General features: G+C 41.6%; 2 protein-coding genes across 3 annotated transcripts in view; one reads left to right on the top strand and one right to left on the bottom strand.

The window, feature by feature from the left end:
- The window catches only part of LOC117440333 (microtubule-associated protein futsch-like), a 50,145-nt gene extending 39,191 nt beyond the window's left edge, over positions 1 to 10,954 (top strand). For both annotated transcript variants that reach the window (XM_071201904.1, XM_071201903.1), the window contains 2 exons: positions 3,905 to 3,943; positions 5,737 to 10,954. In XM_071201904.1, coding sequence (XP_071058005.1) covers positions 3,905 to 3,943; positions 5,737 to 5,921 — 224 coding nt within the window. In that variant the 3' untranslated portion in view covers positions 5,922 to 10,954. The remainder of the gene's footprint in view (positions 1 to 3,904; positions 3,944 to 5,736) is intronic.
- A 1,320-nt stretch (positions 10,955 to 12,274) lies between these two features.
- Positions 12,275 to 21,330, bottom strand: part of clvs2 (clavesin 2) — a 46,375-nt gene continuing 37,319 nt past the window's right edge. Inside the window, exons 4-5 of the mRNA XM_034075481.2 lie at positions 20,537 to 20,769; positions 12,275 to 17,190 (exon numbers count right to left, since the gene is read on the bottom strand). Of these exons, the coding sequence (XP_033931372.1) occupies positions 17,097 to 17,190; positions 20,537 to 20,769 (327 nt within the window). The 3' untranslated portion in view covers positions 12,275 to 17,096. The remainder of the gene's footprint in view (positions 17,191 to 20,536; positions 20,770 to 21,330) is intronic.

Below are 21,330 nucleotides of genomic sequence, written 5' to 3'. Positions count from 1 at the left end.
ACCTATCATGCAAAATGCACTTTTGTACGTCTTTTATACATGAATATGTGTCCCCGGTGTGTCAGGGAACTCACCAAGTGTCAGAAAACACAACCCTCTCTCTTTTCCACCGTACCTAAATCTCTAAAAACGGGGCTGCAACGGATCTGATTATTATTTGAATGTTTCTGACGTCAGAAAAGGGGTGCTCCGCCTATATGGGCAACTCTCCACCTATCAGGGGAATGAGACACCGCTCGAAAGTGCTGGAGACGCTGTAGTACATATGCCAGACCTGTAGGTGGCGCTGTAGTCTGGCACAAAAGCAGAATCAGCCCTTGCAAAAACAGGGCTGGAAAAGAGCAAATAGAGCGAAATGAGGCATGGCTAAAATGAATGATCTGTTTGGTATTTTGAAAAAAAAAACTTCACAGATATGTTTTATGTAAGTATGGCCCTACAATATATGTTTCAAATATAGCATGATAGGTCCACTTTAAGTCAAAAACAGGCACATTTACCTACAAACAAACATAATCCAGAACATAAGCAAAGTAGAACACCTGGAAGGACATGGTTGGAAATGTTCTGGTATTTATACTGGAGGCTGATTAGGGAAATGTGAAGCAGGGGTCAGGTGACATGAAGTGATTTACTGCAGGAGGGAGGGGCATACTTATCACAGGGGGAAGAAGTATTTCAATCCGTAATTTAAGTAAAATTAATAACACAAGTATACATTAATAAAATGCACTTAACAGTGTTATCAGGCAAACCCAAAATAGTGAAAAAATACAATATATTTTCAGCTTTATTCCTTTGGGTAAACTTTATTATAGGTCAATAAAACGTATATCACATGTTTATACTATAATCTTAATGAAAAAATAGCACCTTTATTGTGTTTCATACAGTAAGGTGGTTCATTATTTCTTATTATAAGCCCATACAATGTGATGCATTCGGATAATTTGTTGTACTTAAAAGGTAGAAAATAACCAAGTTGTGTGAGAAATGTAACTCAAGTGAAAGCTGTACAGTACACGAGGAAATATACTACTTTCCCCCAGCTGGATTCCCACCAGTGTTAGGATTATGTTTTAAACAGGACCCAGGCGCAGGCAATGACTGAAGACGTTTTAAATGGTTTATTGTTTGGAGACTCAGGCAGGTCCAGAGTGGAGGTAGGCAGTTCAGGCTGGACTGATAACTAGTGGTGGCAGTTTGACACTGAAGCTTCGAACGGAGCTTCAACCCTGGACTTCCTATTCCATGGAAGCAGTGCTTCGAAGCTTGCTTCAAATCACGTGACATGTGACGTCCGAAGCAGCAACTGCTTCATTTCCTGAATGAATCACTTGACTGGTTCGCGGTCCATTCACGCGATTCAATGCACTGCCTCGTCTCGATTCTGACAGGTTGAAACCGTTTCAAACTTGAGCGCTTCAACACTTTATGACCGCTCTAAACAATGCGCAATGTGTGGGTTGTTGTCGTAGTTTGCGTTGTTGCTGTCGAGTTGTTGTTGGCATTGCATTTGAAATGTAGTATCATTATTGAGCAAGCCAGGAAGAAAGATAGGTCGTTCTGGCTCGGATTCGGGAAACACTTTGAAATGTGGAGAAGTTCTGAACAAAAACAGAATTATCAGTAATATAAAAACAGTTAAATATTTTAAGGAATAGATAGGCAGCCCAGTGGGTAGAGCCGGCGGCCCGAATGCGGTGATGTCCTCCGCGCAGCTGGTTCAAAGCCCGGAAAGGATGTATTTTAATCTTTGCTTTTCAACTTTAATACTTTAATAACTGATAAAAGACCCTCTCCTCCCAAAAACATGTCCAGCACTCTCTAGTCTCTTCTCAATAACCCAATACACACAAGTATCAATCTTTAATTGCAAATAGAACATGATATTCAGTCTTAGTGTGTGTGTGCATCGAATATGTTTCAAGGCAAAGATACGTTAAACCCACTGCAGCCTTGCACTTCGCCAGGAGAGGGCGCTGTAACTGAAGCTTCGAGAAATGAACCTATTTCCGACACAATCGTCCAAGTGGTTCGACGCTTCATTCAAAGCTTCATGTTGCCGTCACTACTGATAACAAGGCAGGCAGGTATGATGCAGGGAGAAGCAGGCAGGTTGGCTGGAAGCTCGGGTGGACGATGGCCGAGGGGTTGCACTGGAGACACAAGAGAAACTAGAATTACACGCAGACAGGATATCTGAACGGGCAGCCACTGGTGGAGAAAACAATCTGGCGGTGAGTTGCTGGGAGACTGGAGTAGATCAGCTGTGTCCTGATTAGATGATGAGGGACAGCTGAGTCGGACGGCCAGGTGAGAGCAATCAGGCAGCTGAAACCACACCCTCTACACACACACACACACACAGTTTGGACCATGACAACCAGTCAATACAACAAAAGGATACATTAAGAAACATATTAAGCCTTTTTTAAACGTGTTATGCCGTATGCTTGTTGTTCATAGAGAACGGAAAAAGCGCTTCCCGTAGAGCTTGAGGTATTCAGTTCATTTCCTCCTCCTTCCCGCTGGTTGACTCAACAGGAATCTGCTGTAATGACATTATGATCCTAAATTATTATTATATTTATTTAATGAGATGAGCTGATGGACTCCAGATTACCGGCCTCCCGCCATCGCCACGGATTATGTGACTGTTGATGAATCCAGCAACAATAACACTTTAGACGAATTGATTAAACCCACGAAGCAGAACCCGTTCAAGTGTTAGAGCTCTGTTCGTAGTGAGTCATCCAGTGGAGGATAAACCCCCCCTCTCACACACACACACACACACACACACACACACACACACACACACACACACACACACACACACACACACACACACACACACACACACACACACACACCATGTATACATCTCTTCAGGGGACATTACATTGACTTACATGCATTTCCTGGAGACTTATCCTAACCAAGTCTTCACCCTAAAATTAATGATCCCCTCATGGGGACCTCCAATTTGTCCCCATAAGAGAGGCGAGTCCCCACACGTGACTATGTAAACAGATTTAGGTCCCCACAAGTATAGTAATGCTAGTCCACACACACACACACACACACACACACGCACACACGCACACACACACACACACACACACACACATACACACACACACACACACGCACACACACTGCCAACAGCTTTTACATAAACTGGCTTTGTTACGTCAGAATATAATTTCACCCTTCTGCTGGACCACAGCCAAACCATGACTCACACACACACACACACACACACACACACACACACACACACACACACACACACACACACACACACACCCTCACAGACACACACACACACACACACACACGCACACGCACACGCACACACACACCCTCACACACACGCACACTTCCCCGAGTGACTCCACACTTCCCTTTTTATCGTCTGGCGCACTGTTTCCTGTTTCCTGTTTCTTGGAACAAGAATTGTTTGGTTTCTCTTTAATTTGCAATACCTGTAAAGATGTGTGTTGTTGTGTTACTTTATAGACTCTGTAGCCAATAATCCAAATTAACTGTTTTACAACTCATAAACCAATCTATATGCGACCTTCTGGCCCTGTAAAGTGAGGACAAGTCTTGATTTGATCCATGAATGTATGTTCAAATCAATCAGAGTGAAAATCTCTCTTTTTCTTTCTCTTTCCAGACTGTTTTCCTCCCATCACTTGAATGCATGTCTTCCTTTGTCTTCTTTCTCACAGTCTCTCAGTCTCACAGTCTCTCAGTCTCTCAGTCTCTCAGTCTCACAGTCTCTCAGTCTCACAGTCTCTCAGTCTCTCAGTCTCACAGTCTCTCAGTCTCACAGCCTCACACTTACTATAAAAGTGAGGTTATATAACAATGTGTGAATTCCCATTTCTTGCAGAGGAGACCGCGACTGATAGCAAAGAGAAGAAGAAACCAAGTAAGAGTTGCTTTTGGGGATTATTGGAGGTTTATTTCATTGTTATATTATTTAAAATCCACTTCTTCGTGTCTCTTCTACATCAACATGTGTCCCCTCTTCTTCATGTCTCTTCTACATCAACATGTGTCCCCTCTTCTTCATGTCTCTTCTACATCAACATGTGTCCCCTCTTCTTCATGTCTCTTCTACATCAACATGTGTCCCCTCTTCTTCGTGTCTCTTCTACTTCAACATGTGTCCCCTCTTCTTCATGTCTCTTCTACATCAACATGTGTCCCCTCTTCTTCATGTCTCTTCTACTTCAACATGTGTCCCCTCTTCTTCATGTCTCTTCTACATCAACATGTGTCCCCTCTTCTTCATGTCTCTTCTACATCAAAATGTGTCCCCTCTTCTTCGTGTCTCTTCTACATCAACATGTGTCCCCTCTTCTCCGTGTCTCTTCTACATCAACATGTGTCCCCTCTTCTTCGTGTCTCTTCTACATCAACACGTGTCCCCTCTTCTCCGTGTCTCTTCTACATCAACACGTGTCCCCTCTTCTCCGTGTCTCTTCTCCATCAACACGTGTCCCCTCTTCTCCGTGTCTCTTCTACATCAACATGTGCCCCCTCTTCTTCGTGTCTCTTCTACATCAACATGTGTCCCCTCTTCTTCGTGTCTCTTCTACATCAACATGTGTCCCCTCTTCTTCGTGTCTCTTCTACATCAACATGTGTCCCCTCTTCTCCGTGTCTCTTCTACATCAACATGTGTCCCCTCTTCTCCGTGTCTCTTCTACATCAACATGTGTCCCCTCTTCTCCGTGTCTCTTCTACATCAACATGTGTCCCCTCTTCTTCGTGTCTCTTCTACATCAACACGTGTCCCCTCTTCTCCGTGTCTCTTCTACATCAACACGTGTCCCCTCTTCTCCGTGTCTCTTCTCCATCAACATGTGTCCCCTCTTCTCCGTGTCTCTTCTACATCAACATGTGCCCCCCTCTTCTTCGTGTCTCTTCTACATCAACATGTGTCCCCTCTTCTTCGTGTCTCTTCTACATCAACATGTGTCCCCTCTTCTTCGTGTCTCTTCTACATCAACATGTGTCCCCTCTTCTCCGTGTCTCTTCTACATCAACATGTGTCCCCTCTTCTCCGTGTCTCTTCTACATCAACATGTGTCCCCTCTTCTTCGTGTCTCTTCTACATCAACATGTGTCCCCTCTTCTTCATGTCTCTTCTACATCAACACGTGTCCCCTCTTCTTCATGTCTCTTCTACATCAACACTTGTCCCCTCTTCTTCATGTCTCTTCTACATCAACATGTGTCCCCTCTTTTTCATGTCTCTTCTACATCAACACTTGTCCCCTCTTCTTCATGTCTCTTCTACATCAACATGTGTCCCCTCTTTTTCATGTCTCTTCTACATCAACATGTGTCCCCTCTTCTTCATGTCTCTTCTACTTCAACATGTGTCCCCTCTTCTCCATGTCTCTTCTACTTCAACAAGTGTCCCCTCTTCTTCATGTCTCTTCTACATCAACATGTGTCCCCTCTTCTCCATGTCTCTTCTACTTCAACATGTGTCCCCTCTTCTTCATGTCTCTTCTACATCAGCATGTGTCCCCTCTTCTTCATGTCTCTTCTACATCAACATGTGTCCCCTCTTCTTCATGTCTCTTCTACATCAACACGTGTCCCCTCTTCTTCATGTCTCTTCAACATGTGTCCCAGAGATGAACACATGATGCTCTTATATGCGATGCGTTGCTGATCCCTTCTTCTTCTCTCTCGGTGTCTCCACAGGTCAGAGATTCTTCCAGTGCGTTTACGTCCCCGGTAGAAATGCTCAGTACCCGTTACGACCTTTAACCCCGGCCATGTCCCCCGCCATGAGGTCCCCCTCCATGATGTCCCCCTCCATGATGTCCCCTGCCATCAGGTCCATGTTGGAGCAGCAGCAGAAGGCGGCTCGAGCGTCGGGACAATAAGACAAACTCTCTGAAAACTGAAAACTCTGCAGCTTCCCGTCCAGCAGGGGGAGCCCTTTTCTAAATCTGTGGATCCTCAAACTCTGAGGAAAACCACAGACCGATAGATGAGAGAGGACAGAAATATTTTGTCTTTAATTTATTTATGTATATTTCTCTCCATGTGGTCGAGCTCCTGTTGATATCTCCCATCGCTGCCATGCTTTAGATTTGATGGATTTTTTAATTTATTTTCTTGGTTGGCCCATACATGAACTTTGCTCATTTCTTTTTCAGCCAGCATTAGTTAAATTAAACAAAATTAACTATGTATTTTTACAAAAATCAAATTTATGTGAATATAAAAAATTGGAAACATGTGAAAAAAATCCCAAATATTTGTAATTTAGGCAACATTTAATGAACACAAATTGGCATAATGTTGTTTTCAGTTTACGTTTGCAGTCAAGTTTAATATTGATGTATTTAATGTTATCTAATTTAACATAATTGAAGGCATTTGCTCTGACAAGAACATTAAGCATTTGTTTTGTTGCATGATACATTAAAAAAACACAACAGAATATACATTTATTCAGTCATAATAATTTCAAATGTGGATATTATTTTGCAAAGAAACTTAAAAAACGTATCAAAAAATTAGAAGAAATATCGAAATGGCTGGTATCGGACTTGATGGGATTAACCATTACCGTACTTTTCTGACTATAAACCGCGACCTTTTTCCCCATCTTTTTTGTACAGCTAACGGCCACTAGGGAACCTCCTAAATCTATGGATTTTACAGGTAAAATTAACCACCTTTAACTCTATGGGCTCTAGGACCGGTCCGCGCCCGCCACCTTTAAGCGGCGGGCTCCAGCAGGAAAAGCTGGAGGCCGGAAAAGAGTGAGACAGGTAGCGCGCCAAAGTGAAAGTGGAACCGAGAGACAGAACGAGAGCAAGACAGACGGACAATTTAGCTGCTGCGGCTTATATGACGGTGCGCTTTATAGTCCGAAAAGTACGGTACTTGAATGGGCATGTTGCATAATTCAGATTTTTAATTTGACTATTAGAGCTGTTATCTTTAGCTAGTTGTATCTTTTATTTCTAATCAGATTCAAATCACCCTTACCCTGCGTCCCGTAACGAGAGCGTGTTGTGTTTTAAAGGCACCAGATTAGCATGTTAATGTTCGGAGGGTGAAATCCCAGGAGCTCCCACATCTGATCCCAGCGTCCTCCCTGTCTCTGATCCCGAGTGTCATCAACATGATAAACGTTGGCAAATGAATAATGATGATGCATTTCCTTCTTACATCACCTAATTATAGGCAGGAGAAAATAGCCCCGTGTATGGACCTGCAGGACATGCTAAAACAACACACTTCATTTAGATTAAATTAGTTCTAAGAGATAATTCGACATGTTGAAATACAATTTTTGGATGGTTTTAATTCCCAGAAACAAATGCATTTATTTCTGTTTAAGGAAAAAGTTGCTAATTTAACATCAAATATGCTAAAAGAAGGGCTTGAAGTAATAGTATACAGTATATGAGATCCGCATCTAATACTACTGATATTTTTATACTTGAGTAATGTTCTTTTATTATAAATAATTGGCAATTTTCCAAAGCTTAAAAGTCAGCTTTTCTCTTTTGTCAATGGCCCATAATGCTGCATATTTGATCACCTAGGATCTCTAACAGTTTAAATATGAGCTTTATTTAGACATAGTTATTATAACATTTTCAGAGACAGGGAGTCTGCACAGGACGACTTTAATGACCAACTAATGAGACGCTGTGATGTCTACAGTGGATAAATGTCATGTGACTGATCGGCTTATTTACAGAGCTCGATACATGTTTTCATATTTTCTGTTACCTCACTCGCTTTGGTTTTGTACCTTCAACCGCGAGGCTGCAAAACTAGCTGAGCTTTTATCGGCAATTTGCTGTTGTCTTACTGAGTGAAAACCAGAGAAGCAAAAGGGTGTTTTCACACTGTTAATAACACACACATTAGTCAAGGACTTGATGTAGAGTTCGTCTAACACGTTGTTCACACTCACAGACTGAAAGTGTAAGATTATTTCCTCCATGTTTTGCAGTGTAAGACACTCTTACCTAAAGTTTAACCCACAGTTTACTATTCCTTGTATCGCAGGATTATCCTAAACCTTTTCACGGTTATTCCCCAAAAAGTCTTAAGGTGTTCAGACTGAACCCAAAATTCAGAGGTGATGCAGGTGCATACAAAGTAAAATGAAAAACACTTCTATTCAAGCACAAATAATGCACTAATCCTGCAGTGGTTAATTTACTTACCCGTATGATAACCGTGATAAAAGAGATAATTGTGCAGTGAAAATCTTATTTCCAGACAGCTTTAGTTGCTACCAAGCTAACAGCACAACCCAGTCTCACGGCATTTCGTGTTATAGTCACGAAATTAATCTATTGATTCGTGTTCACCAACACAATTTCCCCATTTTTTTCGTGTCACACAGAACGATTTTAGAAGCAATGTATTTCTATTGGTAGTATGTTTTGAGCCTGCACCAAATAACAAATTAGAAGGGGAAAATATATACAGATTTCAGTATTCTGAGGTTCTGAGCAGCATTTCTTTTCCTCGCAGACGGCACAAAAAGTCCGACATTATACAATTTAAAATAAAAACAATAATCGTGGCTTGATATTGAGTAAGAAAATGTTTTTATGAACCACACAGCTTCCGGTCTTCCAAGACCCGACTGGACAAAAAGACGTGGCGCAGGCACGAAACATACTACCAATAGAAATACATTGCTTTTAAAATTGTTCTCTTAAAAAAAAACGAAATAAAGGGGAACATCGTGTTGGTGAACACGAATCAATAGATTACATACATTTTTTGACTAGCCTATTACACGAAATGCCGTGAGACTGGGTTGAACAGCAACATCTGGTCCCTGTTAAGCCTGCTATTGGCTATTTGAGGCCCCACTTATAGCACAAACTATAAATGCTTTGTGTTTGCTCTGAATGCACCTTTAAGACCAGTGGTGTGAATCTGGGTTAGAACCAAAGCAATCTACGATAGTGAGCAGTTAGCTGTTAGCCGCTAGCCGTTAGCCGTTAGCGGTTAGCGGTTAGCATCAGTGTGAATACTGAACCCGAGGCTCTCAGTAAACTCTGGGTTAATGAGTCCATGTGTGAAATGAGGTGAAAGCTCTCAGCACATCCTGTCAACAGGCCTGAGACATGTACAGTGAGGGAGCTCATGGACAAAATAACATCTGACATCCTGGTACATTAGCAGCTTACTGAGTGTGTGTACTGTTGGAGAGGCATTTAGGAGACACCTGGAGATGGTGTGTACTTCAGGTGCGTCTGTTTATAGAGGAATTATTCCAGTGGGCTGATGCAGCAGGAGGCGGCTGCTCCAGAGACTTCAGCTGTTTAGCAGCTGCTCATATTAAGACAGTTTCAGCTGGGGGCTGTAACTGTTTAAAATATAATATACTCTCACTAGTCTGTATACAACATAAGATGCTGTTGCTCGTTGTCACTGCACTCTGGCAGATGAGAAAGTACTGTATGTGCACTTGAAGCATAACACAAACACACTTAGCATATTTACTTTAGCTGTTTAAGTTTTGCTGACCATTTCACAGAGACCATGTTCTATTTATCAGTCAGTCAAATACATTTGGAGCAAGTACTCCTGAAGTCACGTGATGTAGTAAAACCCTCAGAGGATGTTGGAGGAGTAAACGAGTTAAAAAAACACTTGAAAGAAAATTCATCGTGGAGTTTATTAAGTAAAGAAAGAAGATTATGTTATTGTACGTACCGCGATTCAATCACAATCGTTTACTACACTTAACTAAGTGGTTTTGTTGCCTTAACGTAACCAGTGATAATGCAGAGAATACTGCAATCAGATGTAAACAATGAATGTCTTTACCATTCATATTCTATATTAAAACTAAATAAAATGCCTTAAACATACAATTAAAACCAGTCTATGTTTAATCTACCGCAACAACAGGATACACGATATATCTTTTGTGTTGTTACTCTTTGGAACATGAGGGTCAATGTAGGAACACGTGTTAAACGGAAGGCAACAATGAAGTATGACTTAATGAATATTGGATAGGATGTGAGCTTTACAGCTGGCAGGAGAACACATGTAGTTAATGTGTTTAACTACAAAGTGTACAGCCAGCTGAGTCAAAGACAGAAACAGTTTCATGTGTGCTTTGCATCACACAGTTTATGGCTGTTGTTTATAATATATGCTGACTGGCTGTTTTTAAACCAGGTTTCTGAAAAGTGTAAAGCCTGGAGGAAAACGAGGAACGTGCCGCGGTCGCTGCTGTTCCAGAGTAAATGTTTTAAAACTACTTTTGTAAAGATTTCAGACGACGTTCACATGTGTGCCTGAATGTGAGGAGCTTGTTTTGTGAATGAAACCTACAGTATTCATTTCAAGAGTTCAAGTCAATGGAAAATGTGATGATTTTGTTGCAAAAAGTGACGATTAATCGCGAAACCTGCGAGATTTATTCGTGTTTCTTTTGGAGGAATGACCTCCACTTACAATTTTGATTCGAGGTTGTTTAGAAGGATCGCTTATTGTCAATGTTTCTTATTTAATGTGCATGGTGGTGTCCTTTAAAGGAAGTACAACAACACATGTTTGAGTTGTAATATCCAGTGTAAAATACCCAACAGTCGCTCAGGAGCTGAGGGATACAAATTATTTCATACACTGGTTTTATTTTGTATAAAAAGGTAATTTGTTTGAAATAGGGACGATTGTTTTGGCTGTGATGTCGGCAATAACTTTAGTATCCCGACGAGACGGCACAAACTATCTGTTGCATGTGATAAAGCAGTATGTATGATAGGACGCCTTTATCACTGTTTTAAAACATTTTAGGTGCCAAATAAATGTCATAAATGATATTTCAGGCACTTAAGAGACTGAGGCTGTCTGCTGTGGTGTAGGATATAATCACCAAAGTGCATTTTGTCATCATTTCAATAAATATTTGCAGACATTTGTGAGGCCATTATCTGTCTTTCTTTTCATTTATCGCAAGCTGGGATAATTTGTGAGATATTGTTGGTGCATGTAAATGTTCTGCAAAGGCTAAAATCCAGAAGGTCCCTCGAAGTGGGTTTCTCCCCCACACACTATGTTTTTCTTTAATGGCTAGCACTCAAACACATTATACGGGACATCTCTAAGCGGCTGACCAATCACAACAAAGCCGGTCAGCTAACCAATCAGAGCAGACTGCGCTCTGGTTTCCGACAGAGGGTGAAAAGAGGTGCTGCAGCACAGGCAGTGTGAGAAAAATAAAGAGCTTTTTGAACATTAAAGCATGGAGACACTACATACTGATATACACCTGAACATCAGCAGGAGAGGACTCTTTAAAGTAGAGACACTACATACTGATATACACCTGAACATCAGCAGGAGAGGACTCTTTAAAGTAGAGACACTACATACTGATATATACCTGAACATCAGCAGGAGAGGACTCTTTAAAGTAGAGACACTACATACTGATATACACCTGAACATCAGCAGGAGAGGACTCTTTAAAGTAGAGGCACTAAATACTGAGAAACACCTGAACATCAGCAGGAGAGAACTCTTTAAAGTAGAGACACTACATACTGATATACACCTGGACATCAGCAGGAGAGGACTCTTTAAAGTAGAGGCACTACATACTGATATACACCTGAACATCAGCAGGAGAGAACTCTTTAAAGTAGAGACACTAAATACTGAGAAACACCTGAACATCAGCAGGAGAGGACTCTTTAAAGTAGAGGCACTAAATACTGAGAAACACCTGAACATCAGCAGGAGAGGACTCTTTAAAGTAGAGACACTACATACTGATATACACCTGAACATCAGCAGGAGAGGACTCTTTAAAGTAGAGACACTACATACTGATATACACCTGAACATCAGCAGGAGAGGACTCTTTAAAGTAGAGACACTACATACTGATATACACCTGAACATCAGCAGGAGACGACTCTTTAAAGTAGAGACACTACATACTGATATACACCTGAACATCAGCAGGAGAGGACTCTTTAAAGTAGAGACACTAAATACTGAACATCAGCAGAATAGGGCCACTTTAAAATTATAACCCACATTTGCTGCACAGTATATTGAAGATATCAGCTTTACAGAGCGTCGCCAAAATCTTCTTTTCCTTCGGCTCAAACAGGAAACAGGAAGTCGTCTTGATCACTGATTTCCTGCAGCAGCCAAATACTGAGCAATAATTAAAGAGACAAGCCACAAAACCAAACAACATGTGAGAAAATGTGTGTGTGTCCATATTTATTTAGCTCGTCTTACATGATGCATTTCAGCGAATTGTCTTTGATGACATTAATACATTTAACACCTGCTAGCTGAACAGTTTTTTGCTCCTATAATAAACCGGCTTTCTGTTAAAACTTCACAATTTCAGCTTTGAGTTTGGTCTCCTCTGCAGCTCCTACTGTCACTATACAATCAAAGAACAGTGATAAGGAAATCAACATAATACATTTTCAGCGCATTATCAATCATTGGAAAATAAAGTCATTCCGTGTCCAAATTCTCAAAGCACAAGAAGAAATACATTTGTGTTAATGGTGGCTTTGGCTGAGATAAATCAAACATTAGTCAGTGAGAAATTATTCTTGTTAGTCCAAGAAAATACATAACGAGTGAGTGTACATTCACAAAGCGCAATTGATCACATTTGGATGCATTTTGTGAAGAAAAGACTGATTAAAATAGAGACATTGTATATTCGTTAGCACACTTTGATTGATTCCACGTTTACGAGGGCCGACAGGTGCAAACGTTAAATCAACATTTTGGGAAAAATCACTAAAAAACCTCCAGGACGAACCATTTAAAATGTAAAGCCATGAACATGTCCGTATTGATCGGTTTCAACAGGTGTGTGAAATGGATTCAGCAAAATATTTGATGCAAGGTCAGCAGGATAGCCGTAGCAACAACACAGAATAAACATTCAAACGGCTGAATTTCTTTAAAAATAAAAAAACTAACTTCATAATTCTGTTTATAATTTATACAACATATACCAACCTGTCACCGGTGGAGTAAACAAGATGGATAGCTTGAGATTTTAATAAAATACTGACAATAAAAGGTCTTAAATGTGTGGTGAAGCACAAAGCATCACGCCCATAAAGTATATTTATAATAAAATGTAAATTTGTATCTGTGTGTTATTGTGTTTCTCTACATACTCTACCATTTACAACAGCAGTGTGTAACCTAACGCTGTAACTCTGAAAATAATCCGTCATCCTACTCTGTGTTATATTCACGCAGGATACAGATGTTTATTAAATGTAAACTTTACATCCTAACAACTGGAAGCATCTACAGTGGCTGTGTGTGTGTGACCTAGCATTACTATCCTTGTGGGGACCTACATCTGTTTTACATAGTCACGTGTGGGGACTCGCCTCCCTTATGGGGACACATGTGGGGTGTGTGTGTTTTCCCTCCCTTTTCCTTGATTGACATCATGAAAGCTCAACTGATTCCTGATTGTTCTGCCTGTTCCTCTGTGTGTGTGTGTGTGTGTGCGTGTGTGTGTGTGTGTGTGTGTGTGTGTGTGTGTGTGTGTGTGTTATAATGGTGGGAAATAAACCTCGTATTTCTACGAATGCACGGAAATCATTTTAAAAGACTTGATAAACACGGTTTCTGGTTTCTTGTTTGACCCACAGTTCGTTACAGTCTCTCTAATGTGCACACAACTGGCAGCTGAACAATTTCCCCAAAGTGTCTAAACTGAAACGCACTGATAAGTAACGCCTAAAATGGCTGAAGAAATCCAGCGTTTTCTACCTTTATTATCAAACATCAATAAGAATTGACAAATATGGTATTGATGTTAATCCTAAGGATGTTTTAGGGAAGCAATATAGGTTCAAATGACTGTCCCACGAATCAGTACAAATAAAGTGTTTTGCTAACATGCTAACTACAGCTGTTTAAGCAAAAGTGGGCTAGAAAGGAGATGCTTGCTATTGTTATCTTCTGTTTTCTGTTTTAATAATTACTATACACTTGCAGTGGTTAGTCTGCCAGTGTTATCAACATAAATTGCACGTGCTGTCAACAATGGTCAATAAAGTGGTGCAGGAATGAGTCCTAACGCTTTGTTCTACGACATAAAATACATCTGTAAATATACCCCACTGGTGAATTGAAAAACAGGTTGCTAACAAGTGTCTAAATGAGACGACTAAACATCATCACGGCCAACATTAGCCTCCTTTAGCTTAGCGGTGGTGACGTGAAGTCATGTGACCGTGCTGTAGTTTCTTTATAGCCCAACATTAGCCACCTTTAGCTTAGCGGTGGTGACTTGAAGTCATGTGACCATGCTGTAGTTCCTTTATAGCCCAACATTAGCCGCCATTAGCTTAGCGGTGGTGACGTGAAGTCATGTGACCGTGCTGTAGTTCCTTTATAGCCCAACATTAGCCACCTTTAGCTTAGCGGTGGTGACGTGAAGTCATGTGACCGTGCTGTAGTTCCTTTATAGCCCAACATTAGCTTCCTTTAGCTTAGCGGTGGTGACGTGAAGTCATGTGACCGTGCTGTAGTTCCTTTATAGCCCAACATTAGCTTCCTTTAGCTTAGCGGTGGTGACGTGAAGTCATGTGACCGTGCTGTAGTTCCTTTATAGCCCAACATTAGCCTCCTTTAGCTTAGCGGTGGTGACGTGAAGTCATGTGACCGTGCTGTAGTTCCTTTATAGCCTCACTTTAGCTTTTTACTTTTAGCAATTGCATTCACACTTTACTTATTATAACATTGTCTTAATAGGTGGAAATCATCCTGCTGAAGTATCACAAATGTGAGTTTGCCACAGAGCTTTTTGTTGTTGTTGCAATAATCTAAAATCAAGTGTAAACATCCCATTTATTTTAGTCGAGTGAGTCCTTGCAATGCCACACAAATAAATCACCACCGCACCACTCTTGTAATCCTGTAATAAGGGAATTTAACCTTACATAGCGCTTTTCCTGTGAGACAATGGCGCTTTCAGTACAGGTTTGGTCTGCTCTCAGGGGGCTGACTGACCACATGTTAAATAAAACAACCCCGTTACACGTGTCAGATTGTTATCTCGGCGATTTCCGCGGCGCTGGGATCACAGCGAGGCGGCAGCAGTCTCTCTCTCTCTGCACAGTTAAAGCCTCTGAGCTGTTGTGAGTGAGGGTGACATGTCCTGCTCGCTGTGTGATAGTTTTACATTCCAGCTGTCTGCTCTGGTTGCAGTCGCCTCACACTTCCTGCCTGCCCGCAGCCCGACTGGCTTTTCCTCAGTCGCATTCGGGTGTCAATCCTCGTGCCTGGAGGTGCTTAATTGAAAGAGCCTAAAGTACAGTAACCTTCAGCTGGTGCCAGTTTCACGTGAAGAAATATATGTTTGGAAGTCAGTGTAGCAAAAGAAATGGTGGAGCAAACAGAAATACATTTGGTGGTGTTTTTATATATCTTCACTGCAGTGGAAGCTCGTCCAAGTGCAGAATGTAAATGAAAATATGTAACTACATTAAAATATTGTAATATAAATATGTAAAATAATACTTTTCTGAGGAAAAACTTGACTATTTACTGCATATGACTTAAAGCACACGACTGGCAACTTATACCGGTCATTTATAACTGTGTTTTCTCAGCTTGTAAAATGTCAGGTGCGTTCAGGTGCTATTGGACAATTGAGACTTAAAGGTGCCAGTTGGGTTTTTTCTTATAACCACAAAGAGAGAAGTATGTTTAGTGTTTTTTAACAAATGTATATATGAATGTGTGTATCCTCGAGGTGCAAAACAAATCTGTAGAGTACTTTATTTATTTCTAAAGCCATTTTTTACGTCATATTTCTCATTCTGCACTGTTTTTACGTCATTCTTTGATAGCTAGCAGTCTTTTCCCCTTGCTTTTGTCAGTGCAGACACATCGCCTGTTACGTACAAAATACTTTACTGGTCATAACCCTCAACGCCCCGTAGAGTACTGACAAAAAAGGGCAACACATATGAATTACTGAAGTTTGTTTTCACATTAATGTTCAATCAAACCTGTTAATTAATAGTTGGATGTGAAATGTGATTGAAAGCTCATAACTGGAAGTAATTAAGGAGTCTAAACTGATACTAATACTGATTCAAAAAACACCAATAATGTACTGAAACAATGCAAATAAATATGTGCAATGTAAGTAAAACATGCATAAAATGCGTCTTTAAATCTTATAATACTGACGTGTTTAAAAACAGAGACTGTGGTTATGTAAGATCATTATTGGCAGAAAGAGTGTCAACGGAGAGGGTGGTGTGTTTGACGTCTCTGCTTTTACAAGACTATCCTTAATATGAAACCCTCAAAATACATCTTTTGGTCATCTTCAGCCAAAGAAGAGCCCGGTTCGTGTTAGTTATGGCAGAATAAATACAGAATTCTGTGACATACGGATCAGAAAAAGAGGAGAAAAACACATCATTTATAAAGACAGCTCTTACCGTAAAGGGGGGTTTGCTTCTCTACGAGATAACGGCATTTCAGATATTATTTTCACAGCAAAGTCGCCTAACCCAGCGCCTGCCTGTCCAGGAGGTTGAACAAGCTCATTATCGACACTAATCCTGAGCCGTGCTTCTCCAAGTGACTGCACCAATAAAAACTAAAAGACTGCAGCTCGGGAACTGTGTGAAGTATTGTTTCCCGTGTTTCACTCGTCAGCCATGTTTTCACACATTTCTGACATCTTCTCAACGTCCTCTTCGCCTCCACGCTGAGCGGCTGGATTGTTCACATTTACAGTTTCTTTTGGAATTGGCACTTGACAAATAACTTAATAAATAAATATAGAGCCCACAGCAGTAGCTCGTCTTTCTGTGTGAGGAAGCGTCCCTAGCGTCCCTAGCGTCCCTAGCGTCCCTTTCTGCTTCCTCTCGTGGATCTGTCCTCCAGTTCAGGAGAGAACCAAGAGTCCAGAAGCAGCAGCGTTTATTCTCTTGCAGGAAGGTGTTTGCTTACAGCAGGTGCACAGGTACGTCAGTGTGTGTGTGTGTGTGTGTAGATATTGACTATGCTTCTGAGTGTGTGGATTAGTCCAGCGAGAGCAGCGGCTGCATGTTGTCCTCATCACTTTTCACTTTGTCCGGTCGCTTCAGGACGCCCGGCTCCACCACAGACTGAGACCTGCAGAACCACAACACAGGTGGTCAGATCTGTGTCATTGGATACTCTTTATTATCATTAGTATTATTTATGTATTTATTTCAACAAGGACCATTCATACATATACACTAGACTCAGAAAAGAGAAGAGGTTAATTATGCCAGACACAACACAGGTGATCAGACTAACGGCCTGTAATATTGGACACTCTCTGATGTTCAGGTGTATATCAGTATGTAGTGTCTCTACTTTAAAGAGTCCTCTCCTGCTGATGTTCAGGTGTATATCAGTATGTAGTGTCTCTACTTTAAAGAGTCCTCTCCTGCTGATGTTCAGGTGTATATCAGTATGTAGTGTCTCTACTTTAAAGAGTCCTCTCCCGCTGATGTTCAGGTGTATATCAGTATGTAGTGTCTCTACTTTAAAGAGTCCTCTCCTGCTGATGTTCAGGTGTATATCAGTATGTAGTGTCTCTACTTTAAAGAGTCCTCTCCTGCTGATGTTCAGGTGTATATCAGTATGTAGTGTCTCTACTTTAAAGAGTCCTCTCCCGCTGATGTTCAGGTGTATATCAGTAAGTAGTGTCTCTACTTTAAAGAGTCCTCTCCTGCTGATGTTCAGGTGTATATCAGTATGTAGTGTCTCTACTTTAAAGAGTCCGCTCCTGCTGATGTGTAGGTGCATATCAGTATGTAGTGTCTCTACTATAAAGAGTCCTCTCCTGCTGATGTTCAGGTGTATATCAGTATGTGGTGTCTCTACTTTAAAGAGTCCTCTCCTGCTGATGTCCAGGTGTATATCAGTATGTAGTGTCTCTACTTTAAAGAGTCCTCTCCTGCTGATGTTCAGGTGTATATCAGTATGTAGTGTCTCTACTTTAAAGAGTCCTCTCCTGCTGATGTTCAGGTGTATATCAGTATGTAGTGTCTCTACTTTAAAGAGTACTCTCCTGCTGATGTTCAGGTGTATATCAGTATGTAGTGTCTCTACTTTAAAGAGTCCTCTCCTGCTGTTGTTCAGGTGTATATCAGTATGTAGTGTCTCTACTTTAAAGAGTCCTCTCCTGCTGATGTTCAGGTGTATATCAGTATGTAGTGTCTCTACTTTAAAGAGTCCTTTCCTGCTGATGTTCAGGTGTATATCAGTATGTAGTGTCTCTACTTTAAAGAGTCCTCTCCTGCTGATGTTCAGGTGTATATCAGTATGTAGTGTCTCTACTTTAAAGAGTCCTCTCCTGCTGATGTGTAGGTGCATATCAGTATGTAGTGTCTCTACTTTAAAGAGTCCTCTCCTGCTGATGTTCAGGTGTATATCAGTATGTAGTGTCTCTACTTTAAAGAGTCCTCTCCTGCTGATGTTCAGGTGTATATCAGTATGTAGTGTCTCTACTTTAAAGAGTCCTCTCCTGCTGATGTTCAGGTGTATATCAGTATGTAGTGTCTCTACTTTAAAGAGTCCTCTCCTGCTGATGTGTAGGTGCATATCAGTATGTAGTGTCTCTACTTTAAAGAGTCCTCTCCTGCTGATGTTCAGGTGTATATCAGTATGTAGTGTCTCTACTTTAAAGAGTCCTCTCCTGCTGATGTGTAGGTGCATATCAGTATGTAGTGTCTCTACTTTAAAGAGTTCTCTCCTGCTGATGTTCAGGTGTATATCAGTATGTAGTGTCTCTACTTTAAAGAGTCCTCTCCTGCTGATGTTCAGGTGTATATCAGTATGTAGTGTCTCTACTTTAAAGAGTCCTCTCCTGCTGATGTGTAGGTGCATATCAGTATGTAGTGTCTCTACTTTAAAGAGTCCTCTCCTGCTGATGTTCAGGTGTATATCAGTATGTAGTGTCTCTACTTTAAAGAGTCCTCTCCTGCTGATGTTCAGGTGTATATCAGTATGTAGTGTCTCTACTTTAAAGAGTCCTCTCCTGCTGATGTTCAGGTGTATATCAGTATGTAGTGTCTCTACTTTAAAGAGTCCTCTCCTGCTGATGTGTAGGTGCATATCAGTATGTAGTGTCTCTACTTTAAAGAGTCCTCTCCTGCTGATGTTCAGGTGTATATCAGTATGTAGTGTCTCTACTTTAAAGAGTCCTCTCCTGCTGATGTGTAGGTGCATATCAGTATGTAGTGTCTCTACTTTAAAGAGTTCTCTCCTGCTGATGTTCAGGTGTATATCAGTATGTAGTGTCTCTACTTTAAAGAGTCCTCTCCTGCTGATGTGTAGGTGCATATCAGTATGTAGTGTCTCTACTTTAAAGAGTCCTCTCCTGCTGATGTTCAGGTGTATATCAGTATGTGGTGTCTCTACTTTAAAGAGTCCTCTCCTGCTGATGTCCAGGTGTATATCAGTATGTAGTGTCTCTACTTTAAAGAGTCCTCTCCTGCTGATGTTCAGGTGTATATCAGTATGTAGTGTCTCTACTTTAAAGAGTCCTCTCCTGCTGATGTGTAGGTGCATATCAGTATGTAGTGTCTCTACTTTAAAGAGTCCTCTCCTGCTGATGTTCAGGTGTATATCAGTATGTAGTGTCTCTACTTTAAAGAGTCCTCTCCTGCTGATGTGTAGGTGCATATCAGTATGTAGTGTCTCTACTTTAAAGAGTTCTCTCCTGCTGATGTTCAGGTGTATATCAGTATGTAGTGTCTCTACTTTAAAGAGTCCTCTCCTGCTGATGTTCAGGTGTATATCAGTATGTAGTGTCTCTACTTTAAAGAGTCCTCTCCTGCTGATGTTCAGGTGTATATCAGTATGTAGTGTCTCTACTTTAAAGAGTCCTCTCCTGCTGATGTTCAGGTGTATATCAGTATGTAGTGTCTCTACTTTAAAGAGTACTCTCCTGCTGATGTCCAGGTGTATATCAGTATGTAGTGTCTCTACTTTAAAGAGTCCTCTCCTGCCGATGTTCAGGTGTATATCAGTATGTAGTGTCTCTACTTTAAAGAGTCCTCTCCTGCCGATGTCCAGGTGTATATCAGTATATAGTGTCTCTACTTTAAAGAGTCCTCTCCTGCTGATGTTCAGGTGTGTATCAGTATGTAGTGTCTCTACTTTAAAGAGTCCTCTCCTGCTGATGTTCAGGTGTATATCAGTATGTAGTGTCTCTACTTTAAAGAGTCCTCTCCTGCTGATGTTCAGGTGTATATCAGTATGTAGTGTCTCTACTTTAAAGAGTCCTCTCCTGCTGATGTTCAGGTGTATATCAGTATGTAGTGTCTCTACTTTAAAGAGTCCTCTCCTGCTGATGTTCAGGTGTATATCAGTATGTAGTGTCTCCACTTTAAAGAGTCCTCTCCTGCTGATGTTCAGGTGTATATCAGTATATGGGAAAACCCCATAAAGCATAATAGGGCGTCTTCAAAATCCCTGCTCTGACCTCTTCATGGTTTTGGGGGACAGGTTCTTCTCCAGGTCCCGCTCCAGGTCCTGCACAGACAGGGTGTAGGACTCGGGGCAGTAGTCGGTATCCTCGTCGTAGGCGTGGTCCAGCAGCGCCCGTGCCCACGTGCCCATATCGTACGGAGGCATCATCCCCCCCAGCTCCGAGGGCAGGATCTCCGGATGGATGAGCAGGTGGAGGCTGTTCAGGTTGTTCCCATGCATGAAGATCTGCAGGGGGGAGACACAGACGGTAAACTTCACTTAGTATGGTACCTGATGGGCTCAATATTATTCGCTCGTTATTATGAGCCTATATTACTCATTACTCACAAAGCCCTCAACAACCAGCCCCCCCCCCCTACCTCACAGACCTGCTGCACCACCACACCCCCCCCCCTACCTCACAGACCTGCTGCACCACCACGCCCCCCCCCCTACCTCACAGACCTGCTGCACCACCACGCCCCTTCCCGCTGCCTCCGCTCATCAGAAGCCAACATCCTATCCATCCCCACCCGCACCAATCACCGGACCTGGGGGGACAGAGCCTTCTCCGTCGCTGCCCCCTCCCTCTGGAACCCATCAGGGACTGCACCGACCTCACCACCTTCAACACACTCACCTCTTCAATCTGGCTTTTAATGGGTGATTGCTTTTATATTATTTCATTATTTGACTTTAACTATATATTTATTTGTTGTTCCTTCCTTTTCTTTTCCATCCATCTTCTCCCACTTATCCGTGGTCGGCTCGCGGGGGTAGCAGTTCCAGCAGAGAGCCCCAAACTTT

This window comes from Pseudochaenichthys georgianus, chromosome 24, assembly GCF_902827115.2.
Source record: "Pseudochaenichthys georgianus chromosome 24, fPseGeo1.2, whole genome shotgun sequence".
Taxonomy (NCBI): Eukaryota; Metazoa; Chordata; class Actinopteri; order Perciformes; family Channichthyidae; genus Pseudochaenichthys; species Pseudochaenichthys georgianus.
The sequence above is the reverse complement of the archived record's forward strand: the minus strand, read 5'-3'. Positions and strand labels throughout refer to the sequence as shown.